The sequence below is a fragment of the Podarcis melisellensis genome, assembly GCF_964234715.1.
Source record: "Podarcis melisellensis genome assembly, chromosome: 1".
In the NCBI taxonomy this organism is placed as follows: domain Eukaryota; kingdom Metazoa; phylum Chordata; class Lepidosauria; order Squamata; family Lacertidae; genus Podarcis; species Podarcis melisellensis.
In genome coordinates this window covers 45,013,714-45,029,513 of record NC_138528.1, presented here as the reverse complement: position 1 = coordinate 45,029,513, position 15,800 = coordinate 45,013,714, and the positions used below count along the sequence as shown (strand labels likewise).

Here is a 15,800-nt window from a genome sequence, read left to right as displayed (position 1 = left end):
TGAAGCCTTTTGGAGACAGCCAGTATAATGTGCTAAAAAAGTTGTGTGCAAAGTTAAAGGAATCTTAAAGAATGACTATGCTGTCTCTATTCCAACTGGTGAATGCAGTAACTTTGATTTGCTGCTTTCATTGTAAGTAGCCAAGGTGGATACAAATCAATGATTTAAAAAAATAAAAAAACCTGATTTTTTAAAAATTAAAATTGGATTTTTAAAAATAAAATGCTTTTGGAGGAAAAATCTTTCTAAAGATAGTTTTCTAATAAGGATTTGTTTTTAATTATGTAGCATGAGGCTTTATATCCAATGTTTCAATCTTTTTGTAAATGAATTTCATTAATCCATTCACAATGTCATGTTCTTCCAGAGGTTTCTGTAAGATTATTTGGGGCAGTTTTTCTAACAAGAAGATATTATCACAGATGCTTGTTTTTGCAGTTCTCAGAAGTGTGAATTTGTGTCTGCCGATATAACATGCCTTTTCATCACAGGAAAAATGTTATAAACATACAGAGTTGAGGGGAAAAACTTATTCCCATTGTGCCTTTCCAAATTTACATACACAGAATCAACCCCATACCTCTTAAATGCTGAATTCCAAGAGGTTCAATGATTAGATTGTTTGGAGTGGAATAGATCTGCACAAGTAGCTAAGTGTGAATCTGTAAAAATGAAAGTGCAACCTCGTGCACGGAAAGTGCAACCTCGTGCGCAGAAAACTCCACAAATCTTGGGATCTTTGTGTAATAATTGTGCAAGTCAGTTGTTTAACCACATCAGTTAACAAACATGGATACATATGCTATAATGTTACTGTTTTAGTTAAATAAATTGTTTAAATTGTTATTAAGCGAATGGTTATTATTCTCCTTCCAAAAAAGTACAGCAGAAAAGTTGTCCAAATATAAATAGTTAAATTATTAAATCTCACAATAATTTCATAATTATCTATGTATTTCTAATAGTATAACCAAATCAGTAATTTTTGCTATAACAGTAAAAACTACTCTGAAAATTTATTACTCCAAAAATGAGAGCTTCATCTGGTTGTAAATATTAAGATTATACCAGGAAGAACGAGTCTTTTTGTAAAAAGATTATTTAAATCAAGTCTTTTTAAAAAAAAAACTATTTATTTGATTTGATTAGCTGTTCATACAAACATTAATACACATACATTTGCAACCATAATAACAACAAAAAGAAAGAAGGATAAGAAGAAAAACAAAAGAAAAAAATTAAGGTAAGAAAGAAGTACATAAAATAGGTGGATGATAATACACCTTTGTGACTTCCCTCCACCAGTGCTTGTCATTTTTTCATTCAAGTTCTTACTTACATTGCAAATAATGTATCGCTACATTATTTCTTTTAGTATACTATTATATTATCATGACAACTTTACGAGCTTAGTCTAAACATACCAGCATGTTATCTTTAGAGCAGTGTTTGCTCATGTACTCTTCGAACCATAACCATTGTGACCTTAATTTCTGATGTGTTTGATATCTTATTGCCGCAGTTAATTTTGCCAGTTCTATAAATTCTGTTAATTTATATAGCCAATCCACTTTTGTGGGTAATATAATTTCCTTTCCAGTTCTTTGCAAGAAGTAACCTGGCTGCTGCAGTTGCATAAAAGTAATTTTTTCCTTTCTTGTGGTATCTCATCTCCTACTATACTTAGTAAGAATGACTCGGGTTTTCCCCCTAAAGATATCCTGAGCATCTTTTTTAGTTCCTCATGGATGCATCCATCCTATTTAAATCAAGTCTTACTGGCTAGTGATTTCAATCAAATCCACCCTGTAAGTAGCTACAGTTGTCCTTTGCACTGAGTTTTTATATTTATTTGTAAGAAAACTACCAACTACTTCCTTGTGTTAAACTGCAATGGTGGGTGCTTTTCCTACCACAGAAAGTAATTGTATGAAGTCCTACAAATGCTTGTCCATTGTTATGCAGTGTAATCTATGGGGAAGATGGAAGAGGGTTCTGCTAACAGTGTTTGATTTCTTTTTAAGAATTACCAGGATTTTACTACGATCCTGAAAGGAACCGCTACTTTCGCTTGCTTCCTGGGCATAACAACAGCAACCCTCTCACCAATGAGAATATTCAGCACAGAAGGATGGAGAGTCAAAGGCTAAAGCTCTTGGAGGAGGAGGAGAAATGCATGAAGGTGAGCTGTTGCACTTAATTATTCTCTCAAATTAGGTTCACTTAACGCGTAAGGTCATTGCCATCAGCTGCTTTAAGGGTACGTAATTCTATGCCAGATTCTGGTTTCTGATTTAAGGTTACACGTTGCTCTTACGTATGAAAATCTTATTGTTCAAGCTTTAATTCATAAATTGAAAGCTTACATTATTCATTTGATTAAACATAGAACAAGATTATGTGAAGTCCACACACTTGCTTGATGTAAGAGTGACAATTGTACATGAAGAGTTCATGGAGTTGTATTCAATGAAGTCATTGGATGAACAACTTCCAGTGGTGCAATGGAACTTCCTACCCTTTGTCTTTCTTGAAAGCCCCCCCCCCAAAAAAAAAACTGCTTTGGGAGTTCCCCCATTCCTCCAGAGCAGGGCGGTGTTTGTGTGTACTCAAGCACACATGTGGAGGTTGGGAAATTCCATTGTGTGATAGTTCTGCTTATGGTTTTGTTGGATTCAGCCCATGATTTTTTTTAAGCACAAGGAACATGATTGTGCAATTTCACCATTTTTAAACAGAAAGCATCCAGGTCTGGGCTGAACTCTTCAATCGTTTTACGCAAGAGGCAGTTAGGTTTGCCTAGCTCTATCAACTATTGCAGGTAAGATGATTTAACATTCCTTTTATGTTGCGAAGCTCTTTCTCTTAAGCTCTGTGGAAAAGGGGAACTTCTCTAACGGACCAGAGTGACTACAAGGTGCCCAATTACTGAATATACATTGTTGCTTATGGGTTTATTTGTATCAGATTCTACAGTATGTGGAGGAATGATCTACAACATACCTTTCACATTTATTTGGTTTGCAGCCTACCTAAAACCTCTTTTGCTTGATTTGGTGGAAGAGATAGTTATCAAAGTACTTTTTTGATCAAATGGTAATCTTTCTCTGTTCATAGTATTTTAAAAAACAATGTGTAGTTCTTGTATATAAGTTACTTATACTCCATTTTTATCCAGTCCTTCCTCCCAAAGGGCAGCCTTTATTAGACTAGATTTTATTTCAGCTAAATAGTCTAATTGTTGCTGTCACTGAGGGTGCTATCCAACTAACTCACCTGTAAATGCATTTGCGCGATTCACCTTTCAAGCCCCATCAGCAAAAGCCCTATGCGAGGGCTTCCACTTGCATAATGGGGCTTTCCCTCGTCTCTCCTCCCACCACTGTATGCCACCTGAAATTGACTGGTGGGGAGGTGGAGGTGAACCTCCAGAGCAGTGAAGGGGGGGGATCGATCCATCTGGCAGGTTGATAGGGGAGGAACCACTCTGTTAATGCCTTGTCAGACTCCACTGGCAGAATAGAAGGGATTACAGAGTGCAGTCCTTCCATTACCATGTGTAAAATATTTTTTTAAATACTTTGGTTTTTCATTTCCCTCCTCTTGGAAACAAGGGGCTGGATACATTTAGATAAAGTTCAGAAGTGTATGTAAATCTCCGGGTTTTGGAATGTTATCAGGAAACCAGGAGGGCTTTGGACCCAAGCAGCTTCCTAGAATGTCCCCATCCTTTTGACCCTGCATCATGTTGGGCCAAGGTGTCAGAGGAAGCTGGTGCCATTGGAGAAAGATGCTCCGACACTGGTTCTCCCTGACCCACAGTTCTGTTTGTTATGTAGAAGGGTTAGATCTGATCTGTCCTATGACTGCTGCTACACCATCTCCAGGGGCCACAGGACAGTACTCTTAATTTATCTGATCACTCTAAAATAACACTTGATTGTTAGCACCGATACTGGCTCTCATACTGATTTTGGCTTTGTTGACATTAAATGCCAGTTTCCTTGGTTGTTCTCTTTTCCTCGTTCTGACGTAGGTCGATCCATGAATTAAAAGTGAATTGCATGCAGAGAAGGAAATTGGAAATTGAGACCCCAGATTCCTCTATTTGTGGAAGCAACAATTTTAAATTGATAATGGTAAGTTGGAGGGGTTTGTTTTGTTTTTTTACTTATGTTAGGACAGTCATTTATCTTGGTATTAAGGTTGCAATGTGATCTTACAGCAACAATGATCTCTTCCAGATGGGTACTTTCAGAAATTCTTCTGCCATTCATTTGGAAGAATGGCAGCTACTAGCTGGATCTTGGGGCAGGGTGGGTGGCAGGGGGGCATTTGGCAACTGATAAACTTTCTGTAACATTTTGAGATGAGCTTGTGATTTTCTTCATTAGTGGAAGAGCCCTCCTTGGGGAAAAAGTAACCCCTCAGCAATTCACACCTTGCTTTTGCAGGCAGACAGTGCCTCTGAAAGAATATTCACTGTGAATGATGTGGAGCATGGAGGATGCAAATGTGGTATTGTCAACCTCAGTGGTTTGGGGAAGAATACTCTTACTGTGGAAATGTACGACAACCTGTATTTTACAAACCGCAAGGTACTGCTCTGTCCTTCTTTCAAGTTTAGAATTTATTTATTCTCTTTAACCCTAACTATTGAGACCAAGCAGAAAAGTGGAGCACTTAAGTCACTTTCTGAATATCAGTTGCTGGGGAACAACACTTGGAGAAGACCAATTTACTTGTGTTCTGCTTATGGGCTTTCCATAGCCATCTGGTTTGACCACTATGGGACATGGGATGTTGAACTAGATAAGCCTCTGGTCTCATAAGCTGGTCTGCTCTTGTGTGAGAGCCTAGCCACAGTTATCTGTGTTCCAGGTTAGATTATTGTAACTCATATGTAGTTTGAATATGGAAACTCTCTTCAGAATTCAATTGCAAGACTGCTAAACCAAGACCAGACATTGGGAACATGTTTCATCTGTGCTTAAGCAAGTTTTTGGAGGGTGGAATATCAGTCCTTATAACCATAGGGATGAGACCCTTTCCCAAAGATTGCAGTGCACAGTATAAAAACACAAAATGCCTAACATTAAAAAAAAGAAGTATTTACACACATCCCACACAAACACACTTTTGAAAGGCCATAAATTGTTTAATAGCCAAAGGCCTGGTTAAAGAGCTGTGCCAATCTGTATGAAATCTGTGGATTCTCATTTATTAACTAGATTGTGTTCAGCTTCCTATTCATTTTCAGGGGGTGGGGGGAACAGGGTTATACTTTCAACACTAGCCTGTTCAGTTAATCTATCTGCATTCATATATCCTTGTTCCAATAGGCATTTTCTGTTTGTTTGTTTGTTTGTTTTTTGTTTATTTTCAAGGTGAATTCTGTGTGTTGGGCCTCGCTAAGTCATCCAGATTCCCATGTGTTATATCCTTCTTATAAAAAAATGAAATGCTATCAACTGTCTGGCTCCGAACACCCTCTCCGATTGCATGAAGCCCGGGTGGCTCTGTAGTTTTCGCTGGAGCTGAGGATGATGAAACAATCGCTGACACTGCTAGAGCACCGGTGGCTGAAAACTCATTCCGAGTCAGACCGAACACTGGTTAGAGCTCAATGTTGAGCCTACCAAGTGGTGATAGCGACGACGAAGAGTGCCTTCTTCACCGCCTCTATTGCATCTGTAGAGAACAGCAGCAGGAGACTCTTTTCAAGTGGTTCACAATCTAGCGGAACCACCTTCACCATCAGTGCCTTGTGACGACCCCAATTATCTCCTGCAATGATTTTGAAAAGTTATTTGCAGATAGTCGCTCAGATTCAGAAAGAGGTAGATGCCACAGTGGGGTCCAGGCTGGGGTGGAAGAGTGCTAGGGTCCTGTCTGGTGATGTTGCATGGATCAGTTCCAGTGAGGATGTGGACAGGCTGCTTGGACAAGTGAAACCAACCACATGTCTCCTGGATCCTTGCCCATCCTCATAAAAGCAAGCCGGGCTGGGCGATGGGCTCCGCGGGGTGGTGAATTCTTTCCTCTGTGAGGGAGCCTTCCCAGACCCACTGAAAGTGGCGGTTATTAAACCACTTCTTAGAAAACATCTTTGGACCTGGCCAATATGGCCAACTATCGCCCAGTCTCAAATCTTCTGTTTTGGGGCAAGGTGATTGAACGGGTGGTTGCTGAACAACTCCAGGCACGCCTGGAGGATGTGCACCATTTAGACCCCTCCCAAAAAACATGAAAATCGTGTTCTCTTCAGTATGCCTCTAGAAAAATCAGTTTTCTGTTCTGGGGCTTTGAACTTAAATTAAGTAACGCTACTGCAATGTTTTTGTGCTTTGTGGTAGAAAGAGAAGGAACATGACTTCCATCATTTATCTTTTTTCCCTTCTGTTTATTCTTAGTATCCATGCTAAAAGTAGGGAGCAGAGATTGGAGACATTGGTTTAAATGGGGGTGGGGAACCCCGTAAGTTAACACTTTTATCTATGATGCTTTCTTGATAGTGCATGTTGTACATCTTGAAATGCTCTGAAATCTCCTGTTTTCTAGTGAAATATTTATTAGTGCAACTGTGGCAGAGGGAGATCTGCCTCTTGGGCTGATTTAAAGTGACACATTCTGTTCCTGCGAGAGCTGTCCGTATTGTCTCTTTAATATCCTTAACTACCTCCATCAAGCTGTGCCTCATGGGCATTGCAGAAACTCTCGGCTGTGCCAGCCTGCTTCCAGCATCTTTGTTCAATAACTCTAATGCAGGTAGTGTATATCTGTTGGGTAAGGTCTTAGGCATGCGGAGATCCTATATGAGACATACCAGTTTTACAGTTCCCAAGTGTGATTTTTCTGAGTGTTATAAGAATAGCACTGACATTGCCTTATGTCCAGGCCTCTGGCTTTTGTTGGCTTAGTTTAGGTAACTAGTCAGCCTTCTGTCGGTAATTGTTTTGCTCCCTTTATTGAACATGGTTTTTAAAATTATGTCCGAAGCACGTTGCTAATGTTCAGCCACTGAAAGAGGCAAGCATAATGCTTTGGGTGGAGGGCATACTTATAAAAATGGGATTTGGGGATGCATCGTGCAATTCAGTCATCATAATTCCTTCCTCAAAGCAGTTTGACTAAAGTAAATGAGACTGCTTTGATCTAAGTGGACTATGGCCTTGCTCCCTGGCAGGCATGCAAAGCAGGCATTGGGTCGTCAGTTAAGCAGTTCAATGTGGCAGAAGCTCTTCCAAGTGTTTTTTTGCATTTGAATGTTTTGATGATACAGTGGTGTGAATAATAAAAGATAGGTACCCTATACCGTTTTGGGGGGACAAACCTGATGTTGAGGATACTTTCCTAATGGCTTCTTCCTTTTTCTTTTTAGGAGACCAGCCTGGAATGTTGTGCAGCTTCAAGATCTCCACAGCCTGGTCCTGTGCTTGGTGTCTGAATCCTCAGGCTGATAATTACTTTAGCACAGGTAAGGTGCAATACTTTACCACTATCATTATGGAGCTAATTACTTGTCTGGTGCTTACATTTTGTTTCATCTTAGGTTTAAGTCAACAAGTCCATGTGACCAATGCAGTGACCGGTCATCGTCAGATATTTTCTATCAGGAGTGATGCTCTCGCACAGCAGTTTGCCACCCAGGTAGGAGAGACTTTTTGTGTAAGACCCAGGCAATGATAGCCCTGAATTTCTGTGGTTAATGTTGTCATCGCTCAACTTAAACAAGCTTTGAGGATACAGTAAAGTTGTACTATGGAGTAGTGGATAGAGCACTGAGCTTTGGTGGAGAAATCCTGGGTTCAGATCCTAGCCATTGAATTTGCCTGCTTTTCTTTGGTTGGTATCATGTAGCTTATTTCAGATGGTTGTTGCTTGGATAAAATGGAGGTGGGGGAACAGCCCAGGTACACAACCCCTCACTACCCAAGAAGGAGGCTTTGGGTACAAGTAGTAAGGCAGTGTTGAAATCCACTGAATTTGTTCTTTGGCTTTTATAGGCTCCAGTGCTGTATAATGGCTGCCGTTCAGGGGAGATTTTCAGCATTGATATCCGCCGCCCCATGAATACAGGGCAAGGGTTGAAAAGCCTCCGGCTGTTTCATGACTCGGCAGTCACATCTGTGAATCTTCTGAAGGATGAGCAGTACCTCTTGGCTGCAGACATGGCAGGCCGGGTAGAGATCCAGTTTGTTTCACGAAATATTCCATGAATACTGTTTTTACTGCCTTGCCTAAGCATTCCTGATGTGTTTGTTCTCTTACTCTGTCCATTTACAGATAAAACTCTGGGATCTGAGAAAACTAAAATGTGTGAAAGAATATCATGGTCATCACAATGAACACAGCATTCTGCCTTTGCATGTCAATGAGGAAGAAGGGCTTCTTACAGCAGGTAGGGCACATGGTCATGCACAAAATGGAGTTTGCCTAAAAAAGGCTGTTGAGACAAAGCTATCTGTTGTTGTTTTTGACAAATGTTTTATATATCTCTAGGGCTGTGTAGTGAGAGTTTTTCCATCGTTGTTCAGCCACTGGATCCAGTGCATTTCACTCACAGTAACTGTACCGAGTCAAAATATCGGTCCATCTGCCTTAGTGTTGTCCACACTGGCTGGCAGCAGCTGCCCAGTGTTTCAGATGGACTTATATAACCTATAAATAGAAAATAATGCTGTCCTGCATTTGAATTGTGAAGAAATCTTAATAGCTGACAGGAAACATGCCCAGGACTCCACAAAATGTTTCTAGTCTGCTGACCCAAATTTTCAAAAAATTTCTCCTCTCTGGGAGATTCATTTGCCCTTTCTTCCACATATGTATCTCCTGGGCCTGTGTTTTGCTCTCCACAAATGGCTGAGCTTTATCCTTGGCCTCTGATGTTGTTGGCCACCATCTCCATAAATCCACAATCAGTCCCATCCTCCTGGCATAACTCTTGCAGCTGCAGCAAGCAGCCTCGCATGATTGAGGAGACAGGGAGATGTAAATGTAAATGTAACAAGTATTTCATTAAATGGACATAATGGGCTGTTAGGTGCTAGAATTTCTGTTTTTTCCTTCCTCAGTGGGTCAGGATTGTTATACACGAATTTGGAGTCTCCAAGATGCTCATTTGCTACGGACTATCCCTTCTCCACATCCATTTTCCACTGACTCCATCCCAAGTGTGGAGTTTTCATCGCACCTTGGAGGCTCCCGAGGGGTTCCCGGCTTGCTTATGGCTGTCAAGCAGGATCTCCATTATTTCTCCTATAAAACAGACGATCCATATTGTCTGTCTGCCGAAGAAGCGGACAATTCCACTCCACCTCAGTGAAGGAGAAAAAAAATGTGGAGGCTGTCTGCCCTGCATATTGTTGTACGGAGATGGGCTGTGGTTCTTTCCTTTAACATTCTTTATTTTCTTATTTCATGAACGCTTTTCTCCTCAGTTTTCATATTTCAGAATATTGTGAATAAAGTCATGGGAGCATTTAGTTGCTTTTGCTATTTTCAAACACAGTTCTTTGATTTTTATTGCATATTGTCAGCTTCAGATGTTGAAGCTCATAGAAGAAAAAACTCAGTATACCTGCATCCTCAGATATGCCATTTTACAGTTTCCATGCTGCATGCTTGCTTCTAATTGTTTACTTGGAGAGCTTATAGGTTTTATATAAGCCCACAGAAATAGTAGAACAGTGCTGGCTATGGAGGAAGGGTGTTTTCATCGTCATTGCAAGCAACCTGCAGGAATATTGCCCTTGCCATGCAGAATGGCTGCTGTTTTGGAAATCCTAATTATACCTACCATTCTTGCTTCTGGGCTGAACATGTTCAGTTCCAGTTACTGAGCTTGCTGATTACTCAATACATAATATTTTTCTTGCTTCTGTAATTTGCTAGGAATGCTTACCAAAAGCTATGCCATCTTGCAGAGTCTCTGAGGTGGGTCTGCTCGTCTTCCCAATGTCCTAAGAACTAGAATTATCTGAAAGATATTTCAAGTGACATAAATCAAGCACAACAAATACTTGCTTCCCAAAGTATGTTTCTACTGTGATGGATAGGGAACAAGTGCATGCAGATTTATGCTAAACCTGACCTGTTCAGCACACCATTTTACGTTTTTTTTAAATAAGTGGATTTAGATTTTATTTTTATTTTTTTATAAATTTTTTTATTAATTTTCCAAACACATAATAAAAGACATACACATTACAAAACAAAAACATACCCAACATTAAACATATATTGACTTCCCCATACCTCCCTTTCGCTGCATCCTTATTCCAAAGTTCTTTAGCAACCCTTTAATCAGTTTATCTACTGTTTCCCTTTCATTAAATTTCTTTAAACTTAATAATTACCGCTGTATTTCTCTACTTCTTACCCCTTGACATCTCAACACTCCTCTATTTTACAACAGTCCTCTTCCACTCACTCTCCCCTGGTCTCTGATTCTGCTGGTCATTTCTGCTAGTCCCATGAAGTCTGTCACCTTTGTCTGCCATTCTTCCAGAGTAGGTAATTCTTGCATCTTCCAATACTTTGCCAGAAGAATTCTTGCTGCTGTAGTAGCATACATAAAAAAAATCCTATCCTTCTTTGACACCAATTGGCCGACCATGCCCAAGAGAAAAGCCTCAGGTTTCTTAGGAAAAGTCCATTTAAGGACCTTCTTAATTTCATTATAGATCATTTCCCAAAAGGCTTTAATCTTTGGGCAGGTCCACCAAAGGTGGTAGAAGGTACCTTCCGTTGTATTACATTTCCAACATTTATTATTGGGCAAATGGTAAATTTTTGCAAGCTTGACTGGGGTCATGTACCACCTATAGATCATTTTCATTATGTTCTCTTTTAGGGCATTACATGCCGTGAATTTAACACCAGTGGTCCATAACTGTTCCCAGTCAGCAAACATAATGTCATGACCGATATCCTGTGCCCATTTAATCATGGCTGATTTCACCATTTCGTCTTGTGTATTCCATTTCAACAGCAAATTATACATTCTAGACAAATTCTTAGTATTGGGTTCTAACAGTTCTGTTTCTAACTTTGACCTCTCCTTCTGAAATCCGGATTTAGATTTTATTTTGACTGTTCTTCGGCAACTTTGCTTACTGAAATCTAGATAAGATTTTTTGTGTTAAACTCAAATGTTGAAGAATTTAAGCGAAAGTTTGTTATTTGTTGCTGCTGCTGTTTTTAGAGATTCTGCATCTTCATCATTCCACTATGAAAATGTTTCTTAAAAAATAAAGGGAGACTGAAGTTCTCAGTGGATGGTGGATTTGAAACTGCAGATCCAATCCAGCATAATAACAAACATTTTTGCAAAGTCTCTGAAAAGTGGTATGGTTTTTAAGACAACAGCAGCTGAAGGAGGAATTTAATTATTTTATTTGGAGCTCAGATACCAGCATGTCTGATGACACCTAATCCACAATAGCAGCTTGCAGTTCTAAAATGAGTAAGGAGTGAGAGATGGCTGCCAAAGTGGGCTGCCGCCGTACCAGAACAGAAATTGAGACTCTGTTGCCCGCCTTTGGGGTCTTGGAAGACAGTTTTGGAAATATCAGCACAGCTTTTGCTGAGATAACTGTTAAGCATCATTTTCAAAGGCTCCAAAAAGCCTACCAAAGCTCAAAAGACAAGACTTTTCATGTGGAAAACAGTTCTGGGTGTTCTCATCTATGGTTTTAATGAGCGTTTGGAACAGGATATGACAGGTGTTTACGGCTTGCAGATATATTTGATTTGAAGGTCCCCCAGGGGTGTGGATTTGAGTATACTCATTGAGTTAACTTTTCCACTGGAGTGGCAAGTGGGACTTAATGACATATTGTAGTTAGCATTCAAAAACAATATAAGGCACTTATTCCTAGACGTAAAGTGAAAACCTTCCTTACCAATGAGGATCAGCACAGTATTTCAAAACTGATCTGCTGGGCTGTTTCATTGCAGGGAACAATTTTCATTTAAGTGGGTCATTGAATCCTTAAGATACTTAGGTGTACAAATACCTACTCAGTTGTCAAAACTGTAATTTCATACTACAGGCAACCACCACCTCAACCCCCTGGAGAAGGAGAATCTGGAATATGATGCTTTTGAATGAACTGTATAACTTGTGACTTTGTGCATAAGCATAACCGAGAGTCTGTTCCATGTTCAAAATATTTTAAGACACTGTAGGCTTTTTTGACGAGTAGGAATAAATTAAGTATTTTGGACTGGAGGTTCTGAATGTGGCTCTCCCAGACACCCCTTTCGTGTGCACCAAGTTCCCTCACCATTTCTTTTTTATTATTATTAATTGGGATTCCTTGGCGCTTGCTATTCCTTTCTGCCTCCACACCCCGTGTAGACTAGGACCTGGGTAGCCCGTTGAAATCCTGCCCTGGGCCAGTCACTATCTTAGTCTTCCCTGCCTCACAAGGCTGCTGTGACAAAGATTAGAGGGGGGAGAAACCTTGCGCTCCTTAAAGGAAAAGTGGAATACGTAGAATGAATAAATAAAAATTCTTTATAGGATTGGAAAGGAAGAGAGCGTAGCAGGTGGCGGAAGCCTGTGCATCTTAACCTCCTGCAACATTTCCAGCAAAGCACACCTGCTACTGCCTAGTAATTCTGAGGGATCAGGGAATGACCAGGAGTGCTTTGCTTAGAGGTGGGGACAGGTATCTGCTTTTTTAAAAAAGCTTTGGCCAGTTCTTGTGGTTGGCCTGTTGTTTTGGCCCATAAACCTCTCCAGATAGGATTTAAGCTGCTGCAGAAACCTAAGCTGGTAGCAAGCACTCCTAGCCACTGGCTCTTCCACAGAGTCCAAGAGAACCACCAAACTGTATTCTTGCCCCTTGAGAGGAATGCAACCCTATCCTGATAAGACACAACAGTGAAGATTCTCTGGATGACCTTCCCAGTGCTTTCATGTAGAGAAATCATAAATGTGTCACCATAAATCAGTTAATGGAAGAATGGTGACTTGCAGTTACCTTTTTCAGAAGTGGAACAGTAGGCTTGGGGAAAATACGATTGTTTTTACTGAATCTGTAAAACAGACTTTGATATTTCTCTTATTAAACATTGAATCTTTACATTGAAATAATATATAGTGAAGGCTGAATTCAAATACTTCATTGTAAACAAAAGAAGAAATGCTTCATTTTTGAAACCAGTATCTAAGCCTATCTTTCCATTTGCCAGCTGCCACGTTGGAAACGAATGATAACTTTGTCACAGAATAGTTGACTCGAAGCCTTTAATTTTGTAACTTTTTTTGGTATGTTTTGTCATGGTTGCTTCATCTTACTACAGCCGGATCCCAGACTGAGAAACACACCTGTGTGCTGGGTGAACCATGCACTGCGCCTTGTAGAATATGTAAACCAGGGAAATCCCATTTTGTGGGGCTGTTTATGGTATGGGGTGTGAAGAATATTTATTTCATTTTATACAAAACTTACGTGGGATTTAAACTTCAGTTTGGCAGGGGTGTATCACCTTTTCCTACTTTCTTTTTAATGGCAAGCCAAAGACACTTCAGTAATTTGTAGTATCTTATGACAATTCCTTTGTGAGCAGGCACCTACTTTTGGCTTCCCATTTAAATTCCCATCTTGGCTGTGAGTCCTGGGAGAGCTGTTCCCTGCCCTGCAAGCCTTTTCCCACTTGGCCTGGGAGGACCTGGGCCCTGACTGACTTCAGCTACAAAAGCTGAGGCCGCTGAACAGACTTTGGGGCTCTACTGACTGAGGTGGGGGTGGGGGGTTGTTGCTGTTACTTTTATTTTATTTTTATGTTGATGTTATGATTTATATGGATTTTTTTTAATGTGGTTGTGTACTTTTTGATGTTTTATTGTTTATGACTACTTTTAATAATTATGTATTTTTCATTTTGTAAGCTGCCATGAGCATAGTTTTAACTATGGAAAGGTGCCATACAAATAAAATTATATATGTTTGAAAAATCTGCTAATTTTTATTCATATTTTTTTGTACTAGTTACCACTAGCTGTACTAATTTAGCATCAATACACACATCTCTTTTTGTCAACAGATTATGAAAAGGGTGTACTAAAGTCCATGGCAAAGGTTGATATTTTTGGCATCTAAGTCCTTCTTACTGATAAAAACCCAGTTAGGAAATGGGAAGCAGCAAGGTGGAAGGGAAGGAGAGAAGGTTTTTCAGATATCTTGTCTTCCTTTTATTGACTTTGTGCACACTAAACTTAATTTGGAAATTCATAGCTGTTATGTTAGCTTGGTACATTTGCTTATTTGTCATAATTTTTTTTTAAGGAAGATGAATGCCATTTCCCCAAGGCTCCCTTAGGCATATCCCTCTAATGCAGAGGTTTTCAACCTCTTTTGAGTCCATGGCTCCCTTGACCAACTACCTTCTTTCTTGTGGAGCCCAGTTATGTCACCCCTTGCCTGCAGAGCTGGCAGCCCCTCACCCCTTTTTGAACACCCTCCCTTGTGGAGTGTTCCCTCAGCCCTCTCTCCTCTACCCTCTCCTTGGGAGTCCTCTGGGCAGCCGCAGCTGCCGCCCCTGCCCCAAAGAGAGGTGCCTCCTCACACTACCCCACAAGGGCCTGGGAAGCATCCCCTGGCCAGCCCCAGAGGCACCATTCGCCTGCGGAGCTTGTAGCCAGGGCTGCTCCTGCAACAAACAGCTATGCATGCCTTTGGGAGGCAGAGATGCAAGAGGGCATCAGAGGAGGGAGGGAAGGAAAGAGGGACAAAGGCCAGTGTTGCCCGCAGCACCCCGACCATCATTCAAGGCATCCTAGGGTGCCACAGCACACTGATTCAAAACCACTGCTCCAATGGCTCACTTGAGGTGGTTTGGCTTTGGCTGGAAAAATACTTCAGAAATGTCTTTTTTTAAAAAAAAAAAAGTATTTACACATGTAGCAATGCCAGCCCCAGGCTTTTTAATCACTTGAGGCAAAACATTAAATGGTGCACGTCCCCCACCTTTGCCACCACTTGAGGCAACCGGAGGTGGCCCAGGGACGCTTCAGCGTGCTGAAGGTGATGAGGAGAGGGGTAGGAGGTTGGAGAGGAGCAGATGGTGACAGCAGTGGCCTTGTTGTTTCCAGGCAGCAGCCACAGGTGACAAACTCAGGAGGCAGCGGGTGACGTGCTTCTTGGTCTTCAGAGCCTCTTCTGAGGTACCAGAGGGACCGTTCCCCCTCGGGGGCAACTGGGATGACAGCAGCAGCACATATTTGCAGACAAAGGGGTGATAAAGGTTCACAAGGATCCCTTCACCTTCCTTTCCAGATCTGCTGTCCATGGTGACTGCCTCAGGGTAATGGGTGGGCAGGCCCTCCCTATTGGGGAAAGGATACTAGACTAAATGGGTCATTGGTCTGATCCAGCAGAAACCCCCTATGTTTGAGGTGCAGGTAAACACTAAACTCTGAAAGTCCTTGTGCCTTCCACAGCTGTGGCAGGTTAGCAGAATCCCACCAATGGTATTTCTCACAGAGAGCCCCAGTAGTTTGAAGTCTTGTTTCTTGCTAGAAAATTTTCTAGATTTGTTTGGTTTGCTACTGATACAGCTAATCTTTTATCTGAGGGGTTGTAGTCATTCAGATATCTAGAAAATATCTAGGGGGAAAAGGCACCCTAATTATATTGATACCTTGAGTCCTTTTGTATCTGGAGATTCCAATCTGTGACTTGGGTATGATTTTGAAACTAAAGGAAAGCAACCAGTTGCTCTTGGAAGCATAAACCTCCCTCTTGTTTCCAATATAATACTGAGTATTTCAGGGCCAAGCAAAATTA

At 40.8% G+C, this 15,800-nt stretch overlaps 1 protein-coding gene and 1 long non-coding RNA gene across 2 annotated transcripts in view; both read left to right on the top strand.

Moving 5' to 3' along the window:
• DCAF4 (DDB1 and CUL4 associated factor 4) overlaps window positions 1–10,121 on the top strand; it is a 22,548-nt gene extending 12,427 nt beyond the window's left edge. The window contains exons 4-14 of the mRNA XM_081890867.1: window positions 2,025–2,182; window positions 2,739–2,821; window positions 4,037–4,139; window positions 4,455–4,598; window positions 5,388–5,437; window positions 6,689–6,768; window positions 7,382–7,477; window positions 7,553–7,650; window positions 8,007–8,183; window positions 8,287–8,401; window positions 9,075–10,121. Coding sequence (XP_081746993.1) covers window positions 2,025–2,182; window positions 2,739–2,821; window positions 4,037–4,139; window positions 4,455–4,598; window positions 5,388–5,437; window positions 6,689–6,768; window positions 7,382–7,477; window positions 7,553–7,650; window positions 8,007–8,183; window positions 8,287–8,401; window positions 9,075–9,325 — 1,355 coding nt within the window. The 3' untranslated portion in view covers window positions 9,326–10,121. The remainder of the gene's footprint in view (window positions 1–2,024; window positions 2,183–2,738; window positions 2,822–4,036; window positions 4,140–4,454; window positions 4,599–5,387; window positions 5,438–6,688; window positions 6,769–7,381; window positions 7,478–7,552; window positions 7,651–8,006; window positions 8,184–8,286; window positions 8,402–9,074) is intronic.
• A 959-nt stretch (window positions 10,122–11,080) lies between these two features.
• On the top strand, window positions 11,081–13,971 carry LOC309358104. The gene is made up of 2 exons (XR_014163335.1): window positions 11,081–11,841; window positions 11,883–13,971. It is a non-coding gene; the product is annotated as an uncharacterized lncRNA (long non-coding RNA).
• The last annotated feature ends 1,829 nt before the right edge of the window (window positions 13,972–15,800 follow it).